This window comes from Desmodus rotundus, chromosome 13, assembly GCF_022682495.2.
Source record: "Desmodus rotundus isolate HL8 chromosome 13, HLdesRot8A.1, whole genome shotgun sequence".
Classification (NCBI taxonomy): Eukaryota; Metazoa; Chordata; class Mammalia; order Chiroptera; family Phyllostomidae; genus Desmodus; species Desmodus rotundus.
Window position 1 is genome coordinate 26806355 of NC_071399.1, and position 26103 is coordinate 26832457.

Genomic DNA, 26103 nt, shown 5'->3' on the forward strand with positions numbered 1-26103 from the left:
ATCTAGAATCCAGAATATGTAAAGAACTCATCAACTCAATAATAAAAAGATAAATAATTCAATGTTAAAAATGGACAAAGGATTTAAATAGACATTTCTCCAAAAAAAGATATACAAATGGCTAACAGAACATAAAAAGATGCTCTACATAATTAGTCACTAGAGAAATGCAAATCAAAACCACAGTGAGATACCACTTCACACCCACTAGGATGGCTATAATTAAAAAGAGAGGCAATGACAATGTTGATGAGGCTGTGGAGAGGGTGGAACCCTTACACACTGCTGGTGGTATTATAAAATGGTGCAGCTGTGGAAACGGTTTTGCACTTGTTCACAAAGTTAAACATACCATTACCACATGATTGAGCAATTTGACTTCTAGATATTATAGCTAAGAGAATTCAGAACATGTTCACAGAAAAACTTGCATGCAAATGTTTATAGCACAATATTTCACAATAACCCAAAAGGGAAACAACCCAAACGTCCATCAACTGGTAAATGGACAAACAATAAATGGTATATCCATACAATGGAATATTATTCCGCCTTATAATGAAATAAACATGGCCGAACCTTCAAAACATTATGCTAAGTGAAAACGCCAGACACAAAAGGTCAAGTAGTATATGACTCTGTTTATATGAAAAATTCCAGAATAAACAAATTCATAGAGAAAGTAGATTAGTGGCCGCTAGGAGAAGGGGAGAGAGACTAACAGGTACGGGGTTGTTTGGGGTAATGAAATGTTCTGGAATTACACAGTGGTCACAGTGGCACAGCCTTGTGAATATACTGAACACACGAGTTTCAATGGTGAATTTTATGTTATATGAATTATATTGCAAATAAACAGCAAAAAAACAACAACCGATGTCCTCCAGAAATTATTACCTGGAGCTTTAGAGACGACTCTGTGATACGGAAAGCAAGCCCGCGGCTAAAGGAGACTGCGGTAGATGTGCGCTGAAGAGGAGCGTGCGGGGAGCGCTCGCTGTCGGATGGAGAGAGCCGCTCAGGTCTGCAGAGCGTGGCCGCGTTCTCCGGGCGCCGCGCTCCCAGGGCAACTGCTTGCGGTGCCCAGAGTTCCCAAACGCTGTTGTTCCAGCCCAGTGAACCCACGCTGCTGGGGCACGTGAACACTCACAAGAAAGTGCAGATAGGTTAAGGGCTGCTTACATTCAGGCCTTCAACCGGGATGAGGGCACAACTTTCACATGTTCTTATAGAACTCAGGCAGAAATAAAACTCTTAGAAAGAAGGAAACAATAAAAACACCACCCTAACCGTAAAAGTACACGGGTCTCATATATCACGGGAAGATAATCTCTCTATGCAGGGAGCGCCTTTTCTCTGATCATCTGTGGAGTTTAGAGTAGGTGACCCAATCAAATGATAGTCATTTAAACTCATTCCCAAAAGAACTCAGAGGTATGAGGATTGAGTTTAATGGCAAAAGACACAAATGTTTTAATGAATATGAGCCAGTTAAAAGCCCATTACCCAGAAACACAAGTGATAGTGTAAGGTTGTATAAATCTTGAGAGGCAATGGTCTGACGACCCTTACCTTGGAGCCGCCACCTGAGTTACAGCTGGAGTAAGACCCAGAGGAGAGATGGGAGAAGCAGGGCAGGACTCCGCCTCCAGGTGGTGGTGTCAGGGGACAACCAGACAAGGCTGTCCAAGGGTTCTCAACGTGCCAAGCAATGGGATATGACCTGCTCTAAGTGAGACAGTCTTCAGGTGTTGGCTTTCTCAGGGGACCTGAGGTGGCAGAGGGGCCCTGATCAGTAGGTAACCTGGTCTACATTTCCTTTTTTCTTTCTTTCGTTTTTTTTGCGGGGCGGTAGCACGTGTGTGATAGTTTCATGTTGTATATTCTACAAAATGTAAAAGACAAAAGCATAAAAATAACTCTAAATGTATATTAATGAAGAAACAATATATAAAGATGTAATTTTTTGGATTTTCAAGTCATGACTAAAATTATCCCACCCAGGCAGCAGGGATGAGGAGGTTCCAAGTAACTTGGCATGTCGGAATGCTGTGTAGCGCACAAGGCTGAAAGGTGCATTATGTCTGATGTGTTATGTAGGCTGACTATACTAGAGTTCTGAATTCATACTAAAGCACTAGTACTCAAAGCAAACAAATAGTAATTTGACAGATATTTGACTATAATGACTGCATATAGTAAGCTATATAGAGAGTAATATATTTAACTCACTCTCAGGGAGAGAGACAGATGGAAAGTTGTTGTTTTTTTTAAAGACAAAAAGGCATACATTCTTTTCATTAGTTTTCTCATGTGCTATCATCATACAAAATGAAATTTAAGTCCAAAGGGCAGTAAGCAGTAACAAATATGCAGCATCCATCTGGAATGGTGTATGAATAGTCACTAAGGAAACGTTTCCAAGAAAGAAACCATAAATGCTTTCACCAAAGGCAGATAATTAGAAGTGCTCTTAAAGAAACAGTGTAGGATATTTTTTTAACTTCCTAGTTAAGGTAAATCAGATCTAATTATATTTCAGTTGTCCTTGAAATCTTTTATGAAAATGAATGAAAACTATAATTCTTAATAGGAAGGTGGAAGTTGGAGAACAATCAAACTCTCAATAGAGTAGAATGTTGCCTAGTTTCTCAAAATAATTTATAATTTTAAAAAATATTTTTATTTATTGATTTTTAGATAGAGAGGAAAGAGGAGAGAAATAGTTTTTGTTCCACTTATGCATTCATTGGTTGATTCTTTTTTTAAAAATGTATTTTATTGATCATACTATTACGGTTGTCCTATTTTCCCCCCTTTATTCCCCTCTGCCCTGCATACCCCCTCCCACCCGTATCCCCCACCCCCCTTAGTTCATGTCCATGGATCATACATATAAGTTCTTTGGCTCCTACATTTCCTATACTATTCTTAACCTCCCTCTGTATTTTCTACCTACCATTTATGCTTCTTATTCCCTCTACCTTTCCCCTATCCCGCCCCTCCTTCCCTGCTGATAACACTCCATGTGATCTCCATTTCTGTGATTTTCTTCATGTTCTAGTTGTTTGCTTTTTGCTTTGTTTTTTGGGTTTTTTTAGGTTCAGTTGTTGATAGTTGTGAGTTTGTTGTCATTTTACTGTTCATATTTTTTTATCTTCTTCTTTTTCTTAGATAAGTCCCTTTTACATTTCATATAATAAGGGCTTGGTGATAATGAACTCCTTTAACTTGACCTTATCTGGAAAGCACTTTATCTGCCCTTCCATTCTAAATGATAGCTTTGCTGGATAGAGCAATCTTGGATGTAGGTCCTTGCCTTTCATGACTTGGAATACTTCTTTCCAGCCCATTCTTGCTTCTAAGGCTTGTTTTGAGAAATCAGGTGGTAGTCTTATGGGATTTCCTTGTAGGTAACTGTCTCCTTTTCTCTTGCTGCTTTTAAGGTTCTTTCCTTATCTTTAATCTTGGGTAATGTAATTACGATGTGCCTTGGTATGTGTTTCTTTGTGTCTTCTTTGGGACTCTCTGAACTTCCTGGACTTCCTAGAAGTCTATTTCCTTTGTCAGATCAGGGAAGTTCTCCTTCATTATTTGTTCAAATAAATTTTCCATTTCTTGCTCTTCCTCTTCTCCTCTGGCACCCCTGTAATTCAGGTGTTGGAATGTTTAAAGTTGTCCCAGAGGTCCCTAAGCCTCTCCTCATGTTTTTGAATTCTTGTTTCTTCATTCTGTCCTGGTTGAAAGTTTCTTTCTTCCTTCTGCTCCAACCTGTTGATTTGAGTCCTGGTTTCCTTCCTGTCACTGTTGGTTCCCGGTGCATTTTACTTTATTTCACTCAGCATAGCCTTCACTTTTTCCTCTGTTTTGCGACCATACTCAACCAATTCTGTGAGCATCCTGATACCAGTGTTTTGAACTGTGCATCTGACAGGTTGGCTATCTCTTCATTGTTTAGTTGTATTTTTTCTGGAGCTTTGATCTATTCCTTCATTTGGGCCATATTTTTTTATCTTGGTGCACCTGTTACATGTAAGGGGCAGAGCCTTAGATATTCACCAGGCAGAGCAATCCACATTGCTGTGTTGTGATGCTGTCTGTGGGGGAGGGGGCCAAGAGGGGACAGTGCTGCTCGTTGTGCTCTCTGCTGGTTTTCAGTCACTTCCCTTGATTCCCACAAGCAAATTGGGCCTTTCTGGTGCTGATTTCTGAGTGGGTGGGCTTGTGCACGCTCTAGGACCCTGTGGGTCTCTCCAACGAACTCTCCTGTGAGGCTGGGAGTTTCTCCTGCTGCCGCCTCAACCCTGCCCCCCCCTCCCGGGTGTTTTCAATCAGAAGTTTGAGGCTTTATTTCCCTGCACTGGAACTCTGGGTTGTGCTATCTGTCTCGCTCCCCAGTTGTTCCTCCTGGTTTATCCCCACATGAATGGGGGGCCTCCTACTCCACCAGCCACTGCCTCGCCTGGGTCCTCCAGCATCCACCTTTCCGGGAGTCCTCTCTACCCAGCTGCCTGTCTCCGCCCCTCCTACTGGTCTGGATCAATGTTTCTTCTTTAACTCCTTGGTTGTCGGACTTCCATACAGTTCTATTTCATGTCAGTTCTGGTTGTTTTTTGTTTTTAAATTTGTTGTCCTTCTTTTGGTTGTGCAAGGAGGCATAGTGTGTCTGCCTACGCCTCCATCTTGGCTGCTATAATCTTAATAAGAATACATTTTCACACTTTACTCCCTTCTCATAACTCATGGCATCCTTTTCTTTTGTAGTTAAATAAAAAGATCTTATATAACCTTCTTCTGTTTTAGCAAGTGTAGAGAAGGTGAATTTACTGTGATTTCATGTAGGTTTGCCAACAATGACTAGCCCACATCATAAAGGGACAGCAGGCACATTATCACAGTGTGTCTGAAGCATAAGCTGGCAACCACTAAATCATCCACTCAAGTACCTTTGAGTCAGGGCAGGCTTGTGTGAATAAGGAATGAGAGAGAGCACAGGAGGGACAGTAACTTGTAGGGCATCGGCTGAGTTAGGAATAAACGTGAGTAGGTGCAAAGCTGTTACTCCCTAGCCTTCCGAGCTGTGATATCCCATAAGTAGTTTCCTTACCTGAAATTTGTAGGGTTAGATGTGCTTCAAAATTCCAAAAGTTTTGGAATTTGAAGGTGAACTCCTCCAGTCATGTTGCCTATGACGTGACAGCCCAGGTGGCCTGGGAGGCAGCTCAAAACCAAACCTATCAGCATGTCTGTAGTTCAATGTATGAACTTTAGACTAAGTGGGACTGTGGATAGCCTCACACCCATTCGGGTCAGGTTTTGCCTTCAAATCAGTTCTTAAAAATTGTTAGTTTTCAGAAAATTTTTTAAAAATTGTGAATATAAGACTGTGAGTCCCTAATTAAATATACAAGACTGTACCATCTTTTTCCTGCACGAAGGAAAATCTTTTCCTGGGTTGTTGGTGGGAAATCAGTGTCTTCATTGCCCTCTGTCTCTCCTTGACCCTTCACAATAGACTCACCCTAGTGTGTGGCCCTGGCTCTCGCCTGTCAGTGTGTCTTGTAAGAGGTGAATCTGACATTCAGTCTAAGTCACAGATCCTTGTTAGCCATACTCCCAGGAAAAAGATTTTGTAATCGCTGGATTTGGTGAATTGTGGTAAGTCAGTGAGTATCCAAGTAATTACCTTGAGGAATCTTTCACTCCATCATTCGCCTTTACTTAAATTATGTGTGTCACCTGTCTAAGCACTCCAAGATAGTCAGGTGATTTAAAAGAACAGTTTTGTTTCCTAGTGAATTTAAATACTTCAGGTATCCCTGTCTGTTCTCCTTCTATCTGCTCCCTTTTCTCCCACACTGAACCCTCTTCCCCCAAGCCAAGTTAAATGGAATTAAAAGTAAGTAAGTTCTGAAAAGCCTTATGGTGGGTGTTGAGATAACTAGCACCTTGTTCACGAGCATAGCAGATACAGTCAGTGTGAAGCAAGGCCATCTTTCTGGCCGGAAGCCGAGTTGCAACTGGCAGAGCTGTCAGCTTAGGAACTGAAAATGCCATCTCTCCTCAGTGATGGTGAGCAATGAAGGAAGAGTCTTAGCTGGCAGGACGCAGGGCTGGGTCCGGAAGGATCCACTGCGTCTATGCAGACCGCTGCTGTCCAATAGAAATATAATGTGAGCCTCGCTTGTCCTGTAAAATTTTCTAGCGTGTAAAACAGTGAAAAGAAATGAGTGAAATTAATTTCAAGAATATATTTCATTTAAGCCAATATATTCAAAACATTAATATGTTTTGATATGTAATCAATATAAAAATTAAACATGAGCTATTTTACTTTCTTTTTCACATGAAGTCTTTGAAATCTTGTGTATATTTTATATGTAACAAACATCTCAATTTGCACTAGCCACGTTTCAAGTACTTAGTAGCCACATGGGACCAGCAGTGGCCATGCTGGGACAGTGCGGTGAATGTGCAAGTTTAGAAAGCCAGGCTGGCGCTCAGACCCTCAGCAATTTGTGATTCTTCTGCGGAAAACACATGGCTCCTACTTGGACTTTTCTTTCACATTTGTTCAGCTGTTTATTAGAAACAAAAATGAAGACCATCGACTAGTGGAAATAATTTCTAGTAGTCCCCAGTAAATTAATGAAATACACCGGGTTCACGCTAAGAATTGCATGCCATTCTCTGCTGGCAGACGTCACCATCTGAATACTATGTGCCATGCACTGTTTAATCACATAACATACTACAGCGCTTAATGGTGAGTCCATGAAGGCCTTGGATACTTGTTCAGTTCTTCCCTTCCCTTCTTTGTTTCCAAAGAAATCAGAGCCAAGTGACTAGGCATTCAGGCCTCTTTCCTGCTCCCAGAAGCTGTAAAGTTGGCATCAATGCTTTCATTCATCCGCCTCTCTTCTGGGTCAAGAGGGCACAATGACAGTGTGGATTATGAAACAAAGGGGTGTTAACTTGGGGGCAGGAGGCCAAAACAAATCCACATAAACAAACCATACATGTCAATGCTAATGAGTAGAGAACCAGCTTATAACTAAGACTCTCCAAGGCTTTGAGGAACTTAATCAAATTAGATTATGTTTCAATGACTGGCATCACAAAAAGCTAAATAACAATAATTCAGTTAGTGCAGTACATATAAATTAGTTGTGTACGTAATTATGGATTTATGCAAACTAATGAACCAAATGAACTTCTCCCTCATCTCTGACTGGGAGCCTTCGTTTTTCTTCTGGGACTTGGAAAAAGCCAATGTTCAGTGATTCATCTATTTCTGCCTGTTAGTTCATCACGCAGAAAGTAAATGAGATGCATAATGTGAAAGTAGATGTCACCATTCTGTTAAACTCTAGGAAGATGCACTAAAATGTTTAGTTTGCATTACATTTCAACAAATTGGTGTCATTCTGAGTTTGTTAATTTTGGATTATGGAAAATTGAAGATTTGCATAAATCTAAATTCCGCTAAAGACCCTGTGCTAACATGTTCTTTATATTATTTTTCGGAAGGACAAGCTTTGATTTGTACAAGCTAATCTTCAAAATCTTCATTATATATTGTACTTTGGAGGGCAATATTCTTTTCAATCTCAAATATTCAGCTATTAAATTACTCTTTAGAATAGGTCCTAAAAAATTAGTAGTTTTATCTATCATCATGTATTTTAAAAGAAACCCAAACAAAACACAACAAAAAAACCAAAGCCCATGCTGTTTGTCACACGACTGGTCTGTGCTAGTGTCCCTTGTTGGTCCTCGCTCAGAACTACCTGACAAATGGCACGTGTCTGGGAATAGGGGCTGGCCAGGCCTGGTGCTCTGGGGCTCGCTGTGAAAATGAGCACAGCTAAGTGAGCTACTGTTTTGGGCCCTGTAAGAATTTTGATTACTATTTAAACAAAGCCAGTTTTCATATTCTGCAATATCACACATGCCACATATTGGTTCATATATGTAATAGCTCACCTTGAAACTGGCTCCTTGAAAAAGCCCCACTCCTCTCTTAAATGTCACCACTGTCAACACCGATCTAACCCAAGTCATCACCTCCCTGTCTGAGGTCACTCTTGACTCTTTCCTCCTATTCTTTCCTTAGCCTCATCCCTTTCTAACTGCTCTCCACAGTCAAACTAATCTTCCTGTAATGATGCTCTTGTCACGTTGTGCCATGTCTGAGCCACCTAGAGAGGCACACAACTGCCTGTTGAACCAGGATCAAGCTGCTCAATCTGGCTTCACACTCTTCCCTTTCCTCCTCCTTTCTTCCTTCCCTTCTTTTCCTCCGTCCCACCCCCCCTTCTTTTCTTCTTTCCTTTTGACTTTTTATTGAATTATAATACGCATACAGAAGAGTGCATAGTGTACAATAGCTCAGTGGATTTTTCACAAACTGCACACACCCAGGTAACACCCAGATTAAGAAAGGGAACCAGACTGGCACCCAGAAATTCCTTCTTGCTCCCTTCCAGACACTATTGGCATGCCCCGAAGGTGACCACTCCTCCACCTTCTATGAGCAGAAATTAATTTGGTCAGGCACAACTTTTACTAACTTCCTCCTCCACGCAGGACTCTGGGGAAGACACTGACTTGCGGGGCATGAGGATGCCTTGGGCCCCCGGGCCTTGCAGCCAATGGCAACAAGTCTAATTTGAGCCCCTCCACTGATGGAACTGAATGTCCTTAGATATCATCTGCCTTCATCAGAATTCACTCAGGAACTGTCAGCTGGAGACGCCAGGGTGACAGCTGATTCAAGTTGGGCAGGGAGCCATGGCAGTGTGTAGTGTTCAAAGATAGTGACTTGAAGCTACTATCGTATGCAGCTTGGCCACCCTCCCATTTTCCCTATCCTAGCTCCTTGCTTTCTTCTGCTTCCCACTCAGTTGCATTTCTATGAACAAAGTCACAAAAGGCCCCTACAGCTGTGGCATTCAACCCATAGAGTGCCCAGCTAATACCCAAGTGGCCTTTTTCCACTCTGACCTAAAGACCATTCTTCCTGTCTTCTAGGAGCAAAGACAAGAAAATACTTTTTCATCTCTGATTCTTCTTAACAGCAATTCAATAAATGCTATCAGTTGTTGCCTTGTTGTAAAGCTGAAGTTTTCTTGAGCATCTCTACTGAAAATATAACATAAAAATAGCAAATGAAATATTGAAGAAAAGTCAGGGTGTGCGACTTAGAACCCTAACCTAACTCTACGCCTACTTCAATTCTGCACGCCACCCCTGAGGTGCTGTCCACTCCAGTTTGATGCTGTTGTTATTCTAGTGTTTGCATCGGGGAATTATCTTTTAGGTGGACTTTTGTTCATACAAGCCAAAGGGATTAGGTTTACATAAAATTGAGTCTTTACCAAAAGGATCGTTTTAATTCAGAATCAGAAAATTCTGCCTTTCTCTTCTGGCATTCCCCATTCTGTTTATTCGGGGAAGATGTACAGCTGAGCTTAAATAGATGGCGATGATGCCAGTCCACCAGCAGCCTGGATTCTTGCTCCCCCTCTGTCTCTTACTGTTTAAGTTATGTTACGGACATTGTCCTCACCTTGTTATGCCCCACAATCGCCCAGAGTAAAGAACGGAAGATGATACTTATTCCACCTAACTCACAGGGTATCCTATTGACTCTGTAAACAGACACTGAGCACCTACCACACATGTGCAAGGTCCCTTACTAGGGACTGTGCCAGCAACTGCAGCTACCTGGGTAGGGAACAGGTGAGTGCTCTGTTACAGATGAGCCCATGCTCTCACTCAGAAGGGGACTTGAGTCAGGCCACAGTCCCGGCTCTGCTTCTGTACAGTCCCTGCCCCGTCCCCGGTAACCTAGCACTGTGTTGCAGGAGGGTCCCACGGTCCCCAGGTGGACCCAGGGATCTGAGCTGGGCGGGATCCACCTTGTCCTTTCTCCCCAGGCTCCCTCCATAACTTCCACCACATCCTTCTTTGCCCTCCTTCACCAAAGTTTCATTCTCTGCTTTCCCTAAGCAGGGGCTCTGTAGTCCACCAAGTTCCATCCCCAACCCTGGGTAACACAAAATGTGTTTCTCTTCCTGGAAAGGAAGTCCAGGGACCTCCCTTTAAAACACATCACCCTCCCTCAATAATACACAGGTTAAAAGCTTTTCTACTGAGAGGAAAAAATTGCCTTAAAACATCCCATTTGTTTCGAAATCCCCCCAGAGACCCCGGCATCCCCAGCATCCATTGTCACTTCTCACCCTCACTTCTCCTACCTGCCCAGCCCACCTGCTCTTACCTCCTGAAGCTTTTCCGTATCACTGCCTCTCCTCTGAAGTACGGAGGTTCTCTGAAGACCCTTCTCCCATGGCCATCAGAGGCCGTTTTTCTTCTCTGCTCCATGTGACTGGGGGCCCAGAGGTAGGGTGGGTGTCCTCCTTGCTTCCCTCCGTCACCTTCAGACCATTGTTTCCCCTTTCTCTGCAAAACCTTTGCTCTTTGACATTCATGTGACATGTGACTTGGACACACCACCTCCTTTGTTTCTGCCATCTCCTAGTCACTCCTCTTCATTCACTGGCCCCCAGTCCTCCCCGGCACTCCGGGTCTGCCGGTCTACATTCCCAGGAAAGAAGACTTTAATTTTCTGGCATCTTAGTTTCTTCACTTCCTCGCCTCAAATGATCCTTCCCTCCTTTCCACTTCAGTCATCCACCCCAACAATTGCACCCTGAGCCATTGTGCCACCTCTAAAATCTCAAATGCCAACATCAACATCCCAGACTACCCACGTCCTTCTGCTCAAGTATTCAAGTATTTCTGCTAGAAAAGTCCTTCAATCTCCTCATGGCTTACCCCGCATTGTTCCTCCTGCTTTCTCGCTGTCCATCAGTATCCTCCTAAGTGCCTCCTTTTGTGCCAAGGTTCAGTCCTCACCCTGACATACTAATGATTTGTACCCATGCCATACATTTCTTTACCTATCACAGCCTCATGGGTGTGTTGTGGGCAGATATCCTAGCAGCAGTTTGAGGGCTGGATTAAATTAGGGAGAAATTGAAGGCAATGCTTCCTGGAAGATAAAATGATTTGGGAGATATATACTTGTATGTATTCCTTGAAAAAGTAAATGAACTGTATAAATGTTATTGTCACACATAATTATATTCTTCATTAAGAATCCACAATATTTGACTTGATCAAATAGTTTTAGAATGGATGTCCCAGATTATCACAGAATATACTTATTCCCACCAGCTATAAGACATAGTTTGTGGTGTGGGGGGCTAATCAAGCCCAGAAGCATCTTTCCACAGTAATCAGAAAAAGCCTCCTGTAGTTAGATGGCTATTTTTAGACACAAGCGACCTTGCACTCCTTCCAAATCAGATTGCTTTAAACTCAGACAGCAGGAGCTCTCACCCAGGACATGTGTGCCAGCTCTGGGGTGGTATGCCCCACTCCTTTGGGGCATCTGGACTGATATGGTGCCTGGAAAACGTGACCAAAGAAGCTATGAGTTTTGAAAACTTCAAACACAGTCAGATTTTAAAGATAAGTTTAGAAATAAATACACAAAAACTAATTCTACCCAAAGTGCCTGGAAAAAGGAAGAGGTCAAGAACAGCGCCACTCCAAATACCAAGAGAGATGAACAGTGCAGAAAGGAAGGTGGTGAGTTGAAGCCGAGCGGATCGCCTCTGGCAACAGGCTCTCTGTGACTATTTACTCACATGTGGTCTCTAAATTCAAAATGTTGCAGTGGAACCACCACCCTGGACGTGTTTGCTTCTGTGGCGGTGATGCGGGAGGGGATATGATGACGGCAGTGAGTTTGCTCCCTGCTGAAGTGAAGGTCCGGCTAAAGTGCCCACCTTCAGGGGCCCTGCAGGTGAGGGTCCCCCTGTGCTCACCTCACCGGGCATCCTCAGCCCAGCGGGAACCGGAGAAAGTGCTGGGGAAAAGATGGAGCTCCTCTGAAAGGCAGCTGAATAAATTAGTTTTAGCTCCGATTGTTAGGACAGAAAGCACTATATTAATCCCTGGGAAGGTTTAGGACTAGAATGGTTTATCTTGAAGAGACAGTGCAGCGAAAAAGGAAGGAAACAAGTATAAACTGCCAGTTATAAAATAAGTCTCAAGGATGTAAAGCACAGCCTCGGGAATACAGTCAATAATACTGTAATAACTGTGCGTGGTGTCAGGTGGGTGCCAGCCTCACTGTGGTGACCACTTTGTGAGGTCCATCAATATCACTACGTCGTGCAACTGAAACTAGTGTAATGTTGTCACCTATAGTATGAAAATACATTTACAGGTCAGTTTTCTGTTTTGGTTACAGTTTACATTTAACACTGTTTTTGTTAGTTTCAAGTTTACCGCACAGCGGATAGACATGCATAGGGGTTACGAAGTGTTCCCTCCGATAATTCAAGTGCCCACCTGGCACCATGAATATCATTAACTACATTCCCTATGCTTTCTATCTAAAAACTAAATTTAAAGTAAAATTTTTTTCAAAAGAACAGGAAAGAAACAAAATAGTTCTAGTAAAAGAAACTTGACAGGATACTACCAATACACACTCACAATATGACTAGGTAATTTTACGCCATCTAAGCAACGTATTAATGGCATGTGTCTGTCCTATGTGTGTCTCTGGGACGAGGACTCCCTCCTGGGAGGCATTTAGATGGCAGCATGGCTTGGGGAAAGGGCTCTCACCTGGGCATCAGGGGACTTCTAACCAGATCCCTGCCTCTGTCAAACTCTCTGACCTGGAAGAGCAGCCTCCCTTCTCTGACAATTCTTGTCTCTTCTTAGACTAAAATGCTGCCACCCACATTCAGAAGGAGGCATGACATCTCTGGGAGTAGCTAGGGCAGTCTGTAGATGTGGGCGTGTTAAAAGGGTGGAGTGGAAGGCCAGCCTCTAGCTTGGACTTCATCCTTTCTGGGGAGTAGGAAGTGAGTTCACCCCCAGGGGGAGAAGCAGGAGCTCCTAGGAAGAGAAGGTTTGGAGGGGTGTCTGGGTGAGCAGACAGAGATCGGAAAAAGCTGGCAAAGCCACAGTCACGCTGACAGCATAGATGTGTACTGAACCTGACAAGGCTCCTTACAGTGGGGTGGTAGCATCTCCCCGAGGCTAGAGCTAGAAGATGGGAATCCTGGGGCAGTGAAAGTATAAGAGAGCTTGAGGGTCAGAAAAAGTTCAAGTGTGAAGACAAACTGCAGAGTACATTCCCTTATTGAAAATTCATGACATATTAGCATATTAAAGGCTCTGAGAAGTCCTGCAGTAAAGAAATAGGATTAACTATTTAATCTTGAACTTGTTTGGCTATAGAAACTGTAAAAATATGCTTGTCAAAATGTCACTGAACACAGTAGATACAACATTGTTCTAGGGTGTAAAATCCAAGCTTCCTAACAAGGCATATAATGCCCTACAGGATCGAGCTCCTGCCACCGCCTGCCTCCGCCCTCAGGTTTAGTGCTACCGAGCCCAACGCCCCGGCTAGTCTCTGCCCGCCTCTGCCCTGCCACCGGCTGCACGCCCTGGCCTGTCCTGCCAACTGCACGCCTCACGCTCACTGAACGCGAATGCTCTCTTTGCTCACAAAGGCTCTCCCCCGTCTCTGACTGGCTAATTCCTATTCATTTTTTCAGATTCGTGTTAGAATCATCCAGGAGGCCATGTTTGTCAGAGATATTTTATAACCTTGAGTAGAACCATCTTTTCAGAAAAATAGCTCACCTGTACACAGCAATATCCATTCTATAAGTTGATTTTTGAAATATTATCCCATCGAGTCCTTGCTTCTATTCTGCAAGGGAGACACTGTATTGTTGTCATTTACAGGTGAGGCAATGAGGATCAGAAAGCCCAAGTGACTTGCCCAAGATCACGGGTCAGGAAACGGGAGAGGCAGGGCGCTCTCACTTCAAAGCCCAGGCCTGCCCGTGTAGAGGGTATGTGAGTCACTATGAACAGGAAGACTCAAAGCGTTCGAGGAGTTCCCTCTCAAGCAAATCACCTAACTTCTTCTCCCTCCCGTCTCTCTCTACCACCGTCGCTGCCAGCACCATGGTGTCTGCCTCTCTGATGGGCCTCTGCTGACCAGGCAGGGGGAAGAGTCTGGGGTGGAGGGAAACTGATTCGTGCGCCGTGCACACATCTCTCCTTATTCTACTTACAGCTGCTGCTCCCCCCAGTGTTCTGCTCGGCTGGATTATTTGCTAGAGTATTAACTTGTTTTTTCCGACTGCTAAATGCAAGACAAATGAAAAGCACAGTCACGTGTGCAACACATGCTCGTGTGCATTTCCTTTAAAAGCAAATGTTTGTAATAACAGGAGCTAGAAAGAATAAAATATAGCTTTGAAAAATATTTACATAATTTACCATAGTTTAAAAGTAGAAAGGACTAGAAAAGAATTCTCCAACTATAGTTGTAAACACTGAACCCAATAAATCTGTGTTGTTGTAGGACTTGGCCTTCATTAGCTGCCCCGCGCCCTTGACTTGTGTGGAGTTCGCTTGGGATGGTGGGTGCTGCTAGGTTCATCCCCAGCCTGATTACAACCCATTCTCTCCTCCTGCCACCCCTCGCCCATCTCCAGGAGCTAAAGAACCTGGGCAATCTATAAGGACGCAGCCGAAGAAAACCACTGTCACCAAGATCTTGGTGATGTGGTGGGTTTGCTCCTCCCAGGGTAATTAATATTTTAAAAGAGAACCCATCCTCACACCCAAAGCAATGATGAACCCAGAGAAATTAATCTGTAAGGGTAGAACTTTGGGGTCTTTGTCATTCTGATAAGCGTATCTTTCAGGCAAGTAGGCCTTCTTGGCATTTTCAAGTTGCCTCATGGGAAAGAAACTTTCCCTCTCCCACTTACAAGGCCATCCTGATTATGAGGGGGGATAAGTGATGCTGCATTGAAAAAGATGCCCGATGCATATGTGTGTTAAATGCAGTAAAGTCATCTTCCATGATGTAAGCAGCTGCACAGACCTGATGAAGAGCATTCTGTTTCCAAACAGTTGCACTTTCAAGTGTTGCTTTCTGCCCTCTGCCCCTCTTCTTTTCCTTGATATGGCCTTTCAAGATAAATAAGGCCTTTTTTTCTGCTTTTGCAAGATTCCCTTCTGAAAGGTGCAGAGCATGTGTGAGGAGTGCTTCCGCTCATCTCCCGTCCATGTTGTCGCCACTGCCCAGCCTGCCTGGCAAAGGTGAATGGATCGGCAGGCCCGTGTCTGTCTGCTGCAGGCTGCTTGGCATGCCTGTGTGCCTGTAAGCCTCAGAGCTCCACACTGGCTCCATCCTTTTCCAGCAAAAAGGATACACTGTGTTTCAGGGGCAGCCTCCTGACAGGGACAGCTTGAGCGCTGCAGAGAACAGCTTTGAAGTCCCGCAGATCCCACCACTTACTGAGGCTGCTGCTCGGTCAATTGACCCCACAGCCTCTGGTTACTTAGCTGAAACTGGGGGTGCCAGTGGTTGGTGTGGGGACTTGGGAATGCAGTCTAGGAGGTGTTGTCACATGGCGGGTTCGTAGCCACCATCAATCCACTTCCCTCACGCCCAGCAGTGTGGAGAAATTAGCTTTGGCCAGACATCCGAGTAAGGTTTGTTGGGATGAAGAACTGAATTGAATATACTGATGAGCTGTCTTTCGCAGACTTGAAGTCACTTCCTCCTGAGAAGTCTTACGAGACACCTATCCCCCTTGCCTTGGTTTTAAACACCCGCTGTGATCTGGAATGACCTCCTCCAGCCTTGTTTCCATTGTAAGCCCCCCATGCTTTCTGCAGGTGTCCCATCGCTCTGGGCCACATGCCATGCCCTAAACTTGCTGTGTATTTTCCCGCTTCTGTGCCTTTCCTCTAGTTTCCTCAGCCTTGAATGCGCTACTCCCCAGTCCTCACCTGTTCAAAGACTGACCTATAAAACCCACTTCATAGGGCATCTCTTCCATGAGTCTTCCCTGACAGGTCCGTCACAATTAATCTCTCTCTCCTTGTACCCTCTACTCAGCATTTATTACATTTTATCTTGTATTAAAGCTGTATGTTCTCTGTCTTCCCCATTAAATTACAAGCTTATTAAAGGCAAGAACCTGTCCATTTATACACCATTTTTTTCACTTAACGAACGTTTATTGAGAGCCTACTCTTTGCTTAGCTCCATGCTAGGGACTGAATATAGAGTGGACAACAGAATCACACAGTGCCTGCCTTTGTGTTAGGGGAAGCGGACTTCAAACACTTCAGCGAGTGAATAACCCCGTAATGACTCACTGTGATATGGGCGATGAAACCTTTCTATTGCACAGACTCACCCATAAGTAAGCAAATGTTGGCTAAATTGCCCTCTCTCCCCTACTCTCATCTTAGTTTGATCTTCAGAAGTAAAATATTTATGGTACTTCTTATATGGCAGTTCACACCGTTACTAATCTCCTTATCAAACGGTCCCTTGCCTACACCCTAAGTGTTCTCCTCCAAGCATGCGTCCTCATTTTTGCAATATGAGCATTTTCCACATCTTTCCATTCTAGCTCCTTTTTGCCTAATAGTTGCATTTTTAAGCCATTTCTCTTTTCTCATATTTTACTATAGGAAGTCAGAAGGAACTCAGCCACTCCTTCAACACTGCTTAGAAATTTTCTCAGCTAAATATTCAGTTTCATCGCTGGCCAACTGCTACCTTCCACAAAATCCAATTCAGCTAAGTTCCCAGCCACTTTATAACAAAGGATTGCTTTTTCTCCATGGTCCAATAACATGTTCCTTATTTCCACCTGAGACCTCATCAGAATGGCCTTTACCGTCCATATTTCTACCAGCATTCTGTATGTGATTATTTGTATATTTTCTAAGATGGAAACTTTCTCTTCTTTCCTTTCTGAGCCCTTACCAGAATTGCCTTTAAAAGTCCTTTTATAATAATCTCAATTTCTTCCAGCACGCACATAAATGTCTTCCAGCTTCTACCCATTACCCAGTTTCCAAGCTGCTTCACATGTTTAGGTATTTGTTATAGCAGCACTCCATTTCTTGGTAGCAATTTTTGTCTTAGTTTGGGCTGCTACCACAGAAGTCCACAAACTGGGTGACTTATCAGCAACAGGAACGTTTCTCACAGTTCTGAGGGCGGGGAAATGCAAGATCAACGTGCTCGCCAATTCGGTGTCTAACAAGAGCCCTCTTCCTGGTTGCGGTGCTGACTTCTTGCTGTGTCCTCACGTGGCAGAAAGACAGTGAACTCTTCCCTGGTCTCTTCTTATAAGGACACTAATCCTACCAAACGGGCTTCACTCCCATGACCAGATCACCTTCCAAAGGCCCCACCTCCAGATACCATCCTGCTAAGACTGGTTTCAATATGTGAATCTTGGGGGCAGCCAAACACTCCGCCCAAAATGGCAGTATTCTGTTGACTCTCCCCAGTCTGAGCACCGCTACTCATGACACATCAAATGCGCTTCCAGGTTGTCCAGGATATTCTGTCTCCGGGTTGGGAAGATAGCTTCACAGCAGTAGTGTAGTTTCCTCCATTCCTGTGAGAAGATTTGTGTGCTAGTGAACTTGATGGTAACGATAAGGAAGAGCTACTGGACATCTAGTATGTGCCCGACACCGCCACAAGCATTTTTTGTGTATTACTGCTGATCCTCAGAAAGACATGGACACTGAAGTCTGCATGAGTGAAACTGTTTTCCCAAAGCAAATAGCAATTAAGTGGGCACAGAGCCAGATCTTTCAGGCTCCAAAGTCTATGCTCTTGCGTGATGCTACCCTGCTTCCCAGTGCACATATTTAGGGGCAACTTTATCTACTATTTTGTAGTCAAGGACTTGTGATAAAAAGAAAACTTTTCTTGCACTGTCTCCAAGAACCAGGGATACATGGTACTCGCAATTCCTCCACCTCTTACGTTCTCCAAACTAACTCTCCTGTGGCCATTTTTTGCCTCTTCCCCAAAACACAAGTCCAGCTTATTTTTTCAGGAGATGACACTGTGTCAGATAGTTCCCCTTGTGATGATTATTTATGGAAGAACCAGATGGGAACACTTGAAAAATATTCTAATTAGAAAGTCCTTTGCTTCCGTCCTGTTTCTATTTTCTTTGCTGCCCGCCACCCCTACCCCATACACACACGGGCGTGTTTTGAAGCATTCTTTGTACTTTCAGTTGGGACGTGCCTATGCTGGCATCTGATCACACAGGCTGACTGCTTTTGAAGTAAATGGAAAAATGTTCTTGAACAGACCAGAGCACTGGCCATGGGGAATTTAAATGCTCTGCCTTGTGTCATGCCCCGCTGTCCATGGCCCTTGTCGCATTCATGGTTTCTAAAGCCCTTTCCACTAGGAAGTTCTGGAAAGATAGAGGTGGGGGTCCTCACAGCCAGGCAGGGGTCAGGTGTCACTTCACATAGGGGAGGGAGCAGGGACAGGGTGGGGGTCATTTGAGGTGTTTGTGATTGAGGCTCAGGCCAGAGCCAGAGGCTGTGCCTCCTACACTTAGTTCCTAATTGCTCCAGGCTGGTCCTCAGTGAAGCCATCCTCTTAGTGTTGTGAGTTTACTGGAAGCAGCCTTTGAAAAAGCTCTCTTAGCCAAATAGGGATTATTTCTAAGTGCATATTTCGTAGGCAATCAGACACCATGGCCTGTTTCTATTAAACTTGGTAATGGTTGTAATTTTATCTCCTGCCCCATGTACCAATCCCTTTTCATTTGCTTTCCCATTTTGTCCTCAAGAGGCCATAAGGGTAAAACACCAAGGCCCAGAGAGAAGAAGCAACCACCTGTCCCCATTCCCAGCCCACCCCAGTGAGCCCTCCCAGTGCATGCTCCACCCCTCCAACCATTTAGGAGCTGCCACTGCACTGGTTGGTAAGCCCCACGTTGGCCATGTCTAGGGCCTGTGGTTGCCAGTGTCTCCAACATAAAGATCAGCTCCTCAGCCAGTAGGTTTGACTTTCCTCCCACGCTCCCCTGTGGTTCCCCTCAGACAGGAGGTGCTCCCCTGGCCCTCCCAGCAGAGCCTCACTCAGACCCTTGCCAGAGCCCTTTCTCTTCTGTCTTCCCCACCCACTCAAATGTTACTGCCTCCCAGGTCTTCTCTAGATTCCACCAGCATGCTCCCATCTTTGCCAGACACTCTGCCTACTGGTAATACTTTCTACCAATAGCATTTATTCTGATACCAATCACATGTTGTTCCTTATGGTGAAAGAAAGAAAACACAGAAGAGAAAGAAGTTTTCAAAAGGATTTAGGGTCAGTTTCAAAAGCCATTCAAACTATTTCCGTGTTGCAACTCTTTTCCCATAGGTGAAACATTTGGCTCAACTGTGAACTCAGATCAGAACTACATATTGGTAATTTTTAACTATATGCCAGACAACAAAATTCACTAAAACACAATCAAAATATGACTCTTCAGCAGTGAGTTTGGAAAGCTATGTGCATGATACACTGACTTGCACAATGAGGTACCGTTTAAATAGAAGTAAAATAGGTTTTTATCAGGTCTTAATAGAAACAATGTTTAAACATAGTGATTGAGTACCGACTTTTTACCCTGCAGTGGGGCTATCCTCCAGTAATGGCCCTGAATGAGGCTTCAAAGGTAAATTAATCACTGTGATCCCCAGTCCTTCTTGGGGAGTTCGATCTTTTGCTCTATTCCCTAATTCCTGCAAGGGCAGAATGATCTAGAAGGCAAGAACCAGTCACCAGGATCAGCGTCAAACACAAGTTCTGTCCCAAGAAAGGCGTGATGTGATCCCTTATGCAACAAGAAGGGAGAAATCTAGAATCCAATAAGGTCAGATAACATTTAGTATATTTCCCTGTCCAGGTGCTTATTCTTGACATTGCCCTGACTTTCCAGGCCATTTCCTTCAGTTTGGCCCCCTTGCCCATGGCCTTGACATTCCCTCTCCTAACCTCTTCATGCCTCCCCAACCATTCTGGTTTCATTTCTGCCACGCTCTCCCTCAGTCCCATGCCCCACCCGCACCTCAGCCTTGTCTCTCATTCTCTCTTGCCCTGGGAACGCACTTTCCAAACATAGCCTTAGAGGAGGAGAGCATACAGTTACTAAAGGAGAGCATACTTTGTTTTCCTCTCGTCAGGCTGTGAGGCCCACAGGCCACAGCCGAATCGGGCACAGTGCCTCCAGAAGGCTCCCAGTTTAATTGCCAGGGACAGACTGCGGTGGACTTCACCTTCTGAGAGGATGAATGAGTTTTGAGGAGCAGATTGTGACTTCTTTGACTGAAAACTATGAATGGAATATTCTTTGGGATTTCCTGGGACACAGGCCTCTGGCACTTGTTCTCTGGAATTGCCACTCTAGGGAGAATTACTTTCTATAACGCAGACAACAGATCTTGATAAGGTGCCATTTCTGTATACTCTTGAATCATTTACACTGTTAAAAACAACTGTAGGAGGGTGGAGCTTCCTGGGTAGCAAAGGCAACATGTGTGTGGGTGGGTGGGGGGCACCTTTCCTGGGAATCCAGGTTTGGGAGATAGGAAACATAGGCTGGACAGGATGTGTGGTTTAGGTCCTCCAGCTGTAGAGAGCGGGGGGAGGAGTCAGACTGGATGAAAATCTCCCCCTCTGCCCTCCCTCAGTGTTGCTTAAGCAAGTTACTTTATCTCCCCTGTCCTCTCTTTCCACCATTCTAAAGGGGTATTGAGCTGCCTACCGTATCAGGTTGTCATAGGTCTGAGAGAAGTGAGTGTTCTGGTACCCGTCCTCAGTGCCCAATCCCTTCTCCACCCTTGTTAAGATTCTAGAAAGTTCTTTTTCTCTTTAGCTGGCATAAGAAGACATCATTAGCAGAATGGAGTAAAGTTTAAATTATCTGTTGTTTGCATTCAGACCTTATGGATCTTGAAGATCAGAGGTAGTGGAGAAATATGAAGTCAGCTTAGAACCCTTCCGTACAAAGGACCCTGAGTCTTCAGAGACATCAGATGCAACGATTTAGAGTAACTATTAATGATCATAACAACACCCATCCTGACTTAACGAATTAATGTATACATTTTGTGCTTGCAGAGGACTCTTACCTAGATTCTAAGGTTGCTAACATTTACTAAGAAACCATTGCGTGTCAGGTACTGTGACAGCCTTGCGCATACACTTCCATTCAAGCCTCTCAACAACCCTGTGAGTTAGGTGTTGCTCCTTCATCCCAGAGAAGAGGAAACTCATTGTCAGAGAGGTGTGGTAACTTGCTCAGGGTCACACAGTGGACTCAGAGCTGTGCCTCTTACATCACAACAGAAACCCATGTTTCTCTGGCACTCACCCCTACTTCTCATACAGAACCTTGGCCATCTAAAGGTGCCCCCAATACTCGAGGAGTTGTCTTACCTGTGTCGTGCAAGTCAACCCTCCCATCAAGTCTCCAGTGGCACTCACCCTCTCCTCACCCCTGTCCTACTTCAGCCCGCACAATGTCGAAGTGAGGCATTTGGCAGGAATCACCTCTGTGAGAGGCTTGCAGGTCAAAAGTTAGAAACATGCTGTGAACATACCACATGGTTTTGTTGTTTTGTTTTTGTACATTGTTTTCTTTGGAGACCGGAGTTGAAGTGAAACTTCTCATCCAATAGCCCTGTGAAGCCCCTGCCCACCAGGGGCAGTTTTGGAAGAAAGGCATTGGGCAATTACTTCACTTCTCTGGGCTCCACACTCCTCAGCTGGCCCACAGGATTGCATACGCCTTGAATAACATGAGGCATATGAAGCACCCAGTGTAAGGCTTGATGCCTGTAGAAGCCAAAACAAAAAGATGGTTCCTTCTCATCTGAATCCCTGTTCATTGTTTGTTTTTTTTTAAGGGTAGGTTTATTAAAGCTGGGGACTGTGAAACAAGGAAGGGCTTAGGGTAGAAGAAGCAAGAGGAGAGAGTCTAGGCGGGGCTGCTTTGGCTCACTGAGAAATAAAAGTGGGTGACAGAAGTGAACCAGGGTGGGGCTGCTGTCAGCTCACTGGAAAGTCAGAACAAAGGAGCCCTGGAGACAGGTTCAGGGTGTTAGCCTGGGATAAGCTGATGCTGCCCACTGTTCCCCTGGTTGCACACCTTGTGGGGTCCATCAGAGTTCAGGAGATGCACTCCTGACAGGAAACAAGGGCTTGGGAGTACGCCCAGGAGGGAGAGCCCCTGTTCTGTATGAAGACACAGCTACTCACCTTACTAGCAGTTAATCAGTCAACAAAGTAGTATTTGTCAAGTCATTACCCAGTTCAAACAAGCTCTCCTATGGGGGGGGGAATTACAAAAGGAGGACTAGATATCACTCACACAGGACTGTTGAAAATTAGTGTAATCAGATGATCATCATTGTTTCAATGAATGACTCTAAGAGATGGCATAATACTGTTTTGCTGAATTTTCCTCTGTAGTGGTGTTTGTTATAAAGGGACTGTTGTGGCCTGTAAGATGTCACCTGTCTGGAAATGTGGGTGAAGCTGTCATAACCTTGGGTGAAAATCTGTATGAAGATGTTTAGAAAGGAAAACCAACCCAGGGCCCCAACCACCCATCCTGAGAATTTCCTAAGACACACCCTGGCCAGCAGTGGACAGCCAGGGCTGAGGTCCTCAGTTACTTTATGGGCGCTGCCAACTTGAGGTAACACCCAGGTATCAGGGAGAGTGACAGCCCAAGCTCCTGTGCTGCAGAGTAGCCACCTTTCAGGGCCACATGCTCCATTTATCTCAGAGGATGGTTCCCTTTCAGTCAAGTTCAAATTGATTTAAAAAAAAAAGCTCTCTCACCCCTCCCATCCTCTTCCTCCCCAGGAACAAGATCAGCAGGGCTCAAAAGCGCCTTTTCCATTGTGAGAGCTGGTGAGCCCCTGGTGACAGTGTGAGCTGCTCAACCAGTTTTCAGGTGACTTGCTATCGTTCTCCCAAGAAGGCAGGAGAAATTTTTTAAAACAAACAGAAAACCCTCCTAAATAAACCCATAATTTGTTATCTGGATTTCTTTTTTATTTCTTCTTTCCCTCTTTTTTTTTTTCTTTTTCACTTTTGTCTCCTTTTTAAAATTTGTTTTTCACGCATGTGTGGTGACAAGCATTTTGATGTAGGACTGCAGGACCACCCCTTGGGAACTCCTGAACAACCACCGGATTTAAAGTGGAAGTTCATGAAAACACTAACGCTGTTTACAGCGGCGTGTTATCAGGGCAAGCGAGGTGAATGCCAAGTACGCTTTGAAGTGTGCCGGAGGCTTCCACAAATCACAGTGTCTCACAGGCCAGGCACCCAGCAGGTGTAGCTGATAGACAGTTTAGGATTAAACAATGAAACAAGTAACTTTAGTGTTTTCCTTTCAAATATGGGGAAGGGAACAGTTAAAAAGGAATTCCATGGGACACACCAAGGTAGAGAAGCCAAGTCCTGGCTGTCCCTGCCCACCCTTGGTCCAAGATTATTCCCACCAGTCTGTCTCTTGTGATTCTGTGAAGGGAGTGTAGAGTCCAGTTCTGTGGCTTCCCAAGATCACCCCCTGATCCTTGCTTCTTAAAGACTCCCCCTGAGTGCTGAATATGTGCCATTTGCTTCCTCAGGCTCTTGGTGGAACCATGGGGCTGCCGAGTCACATCTGCCCACAGCTGCTGGCATTCGCATGCCTGGGCACTGAGGTCTGAACCGCGACCCTGGCAAGGACCAGCCCTACCCCCTTGGAGGAAATGGCTGAGCAACCTAAGCAACAGCAGATGAAAACTTCCTTCCTCTTCATCCAGCTGCAGGCCCCCCCTGCCCGAGCTCTCCCCGCCCTGTCTCCAGCAGCTACTGCCTGGACAGCAGCCCCACGGGGCCCAGAGGAGGGACACGTTTTCCCAAGTCCCAGGACAGGCTTCTTGGCAGGCCAGGACCTCAGGCGCACTCAGGGCTGGGCTGCTCCTCCCTCGCGCCTGCTGCCGAAGGAGGGCCGTGGGACAGAGCAGCCAGCTGCTTTCAGTTGCTTCGCTCGGAAGGAGAAGGAGGGAGAGGAAAAACCTCAGGAGCTGGATGTACGGAGGGGCAGCCTCTGCGGATCCCCACGTTGCAGGCTGTCCCTGGCCCCTGCCTCCAGGAAACTTGGCCAGCTCCAGCCCTCATCATGCAGACCTCCTAGCCCCGATGTCATCATGAGCAATGGAAGCAGCAGTCCCTCCACACGCTGGAAGCAATGGCCAGTTGTTACTGTCCCCCAGGACCCCGGGGGCACGGACCCTCAGTCTTGGAATGCTTTGAAATGCTCAATTCCACAGGCCGCCCTGGCCCACGCTGCTGACCAGGGTGAAAGGGCCGTGCTGAAGAGAGGTGCTGCCACCTGCCAGGTACTTCCAAAGAGCTGTAAAGAGGGCCCAGGTACCACTGTGCAGGCCAGGAGGGCGAAGCTCTGCAGATACTGTCCGCCCATTCAGACCAGCAGGAGCTACCCGGCCCTGCCTACCGCTCTGCCTCTCAAGGTAAGAAAGTGCGTGGCTGAATCCCCCAGACCCCAGCTGTCCCCACTGGAAGAGGGAATGGAGAGAAGGGACAGAGGCGCCCATGAGGGCTCCCAGCGCCTCACACTTGGGTTTCCCTCCATGCCGGATGGGCTATCCCTCAACAGCAGAGGTGCTGCCGGCCACGGTCCTCCTGGGCCCTGCTCTCCTCTGTGCTCTGACACCCACCCAGCCACTAGCAACATTTGGTTTGGAAACAGAGAATGAATAACCGTTGCCCAAGATTTCTGCCAAAGGCAGAAGGAAATGCAGGCAAAGAAATGCGTACTTTGTAGGGGAGACCAGAGGAAAAGACAAAGAAGGTGCACAGACAATTATTGAGCCCCATGGCGTGGCAGCCATTAGGCCAGGTGGTTTCTTCTCATTTATCCTCGTGACCACCTGAAAAATAGAGGCTCACATCCCCAATTTCAGATGAGGGAATTGAGAAGTGGTTAGGCAAAACTCTTCTCCATCCTTCCAAAAAGGCACTCCAGAAAGGGCACTTGGGACTTTGGGGATGTTTTGTGGAGGATTCCAGAACTGGAGCACAGCTTAGAACTCAGCCACATCCTTGCATCCTTGACCTTCTAAGGATGACCTCTACCTCCTGGCCGCTCCCCCCCGCCATGGGTGTGTAGCCATTCATCAGCCTCCTTCCCATTTTCCATCAGGAAGGAAAAGAGAAATGCTGTGTGGTCTCCAGGGTCTCTTCCAGCTCATAGGGGCCCTATCTGCGAGCATGGCCATGCCTGCTCCTCGTTATTAGCATCTGATTCTCTGACCGAGCCTCCTCGTCATGCTAATGCCTGAGCCCAGCCTGCCTTCTCCACCCAGCTCAGGTGCACCGCTCCCAAAATAGGTGGGCACAATTAAAAAGGATACTTTTATTTTCCCTTCCCGATAGCATGGACATCTTGCTATACTTTGCGCATCTCTAGATGATGGGGGTAAGAGTGAGGAAGAGTGTGTGTACTGGGGTTGGGGGGTGAGACAGGATGGGGGACTGTTGTTGGAGTGTGTGGGAGGTGGGCATGGAGGGCACTCTCAGGGAAGTCACAGGAGAAATGGAGGAAATTCACAGCACTGGAAAGAGGCCTTCCCTGTGCTTGGAAGTGATGCTGTCGAATCTGGATTCTGTGGCTCCCCTATGTGTTTCTTCATACCGTCACTCCATCCTCTTTCTCCCTTCAACAGGGAGCCCATACAGCTACAGTTAAGAATCAGGCAGAAAGGATGAGCCTGAGTTTTCTTCAGAAGGGAATTCTTGGAAAAAGAGAGATGCTTAAGAAACTGTTTACAGTTTACATTCCATCCCGGTTCTTCTATCATTCACTTCCTAAAGGAATTTAGGACACATGACATACCCATGCGTCAGAGACCAGTCTCTGTCTGTGGGGTCACATGGTAGTTGTTTGTGTACTTCAAAGCTGCTCTGATGACTTGAAAACACTATCTTTACCCACTCTCTCCCTTCCTGCTTACTGAGTATAGGCCAAGCCTCAGGTTGCCATTTCTCTGCAGGGAAGTGCTTGGGGAGTTGGTTCAGTTGGGTAGATTTTTGCCTTGTCTGCAGAAATCTAATAGGCCCCCAGA

The 26103-nt window shown here is 45.5% G+C and overlaps 1 protein-coding gene across 2 annotated transcripts in view; it reads left to right on the top strand.

Annotated features, from left to right (window-relative positions):
- Positions 1 to 26103, top strand: part of PSD3 (pleckstrin and Sec7 domain containing 3) — a 535098-nt gene that overhangs the window by 64055 nt on the left and 444940 nt on the right. For both annotated transcript variants that reach the window (XM_053916640.2, XM_053916638.1), the window contains exon 2: positions 23602 to 24489. In XM_053916640.2, coding sequence (XP_053772615.1) covers positions 23725 to 24489 — 765 coding nt within the window. In that variant the 5' untranslated portion in view covers positions 23602 to 23724. The remainder of the gene's footprint in view (positions 1 to 23601; positions 24490 to 26103) is intronic.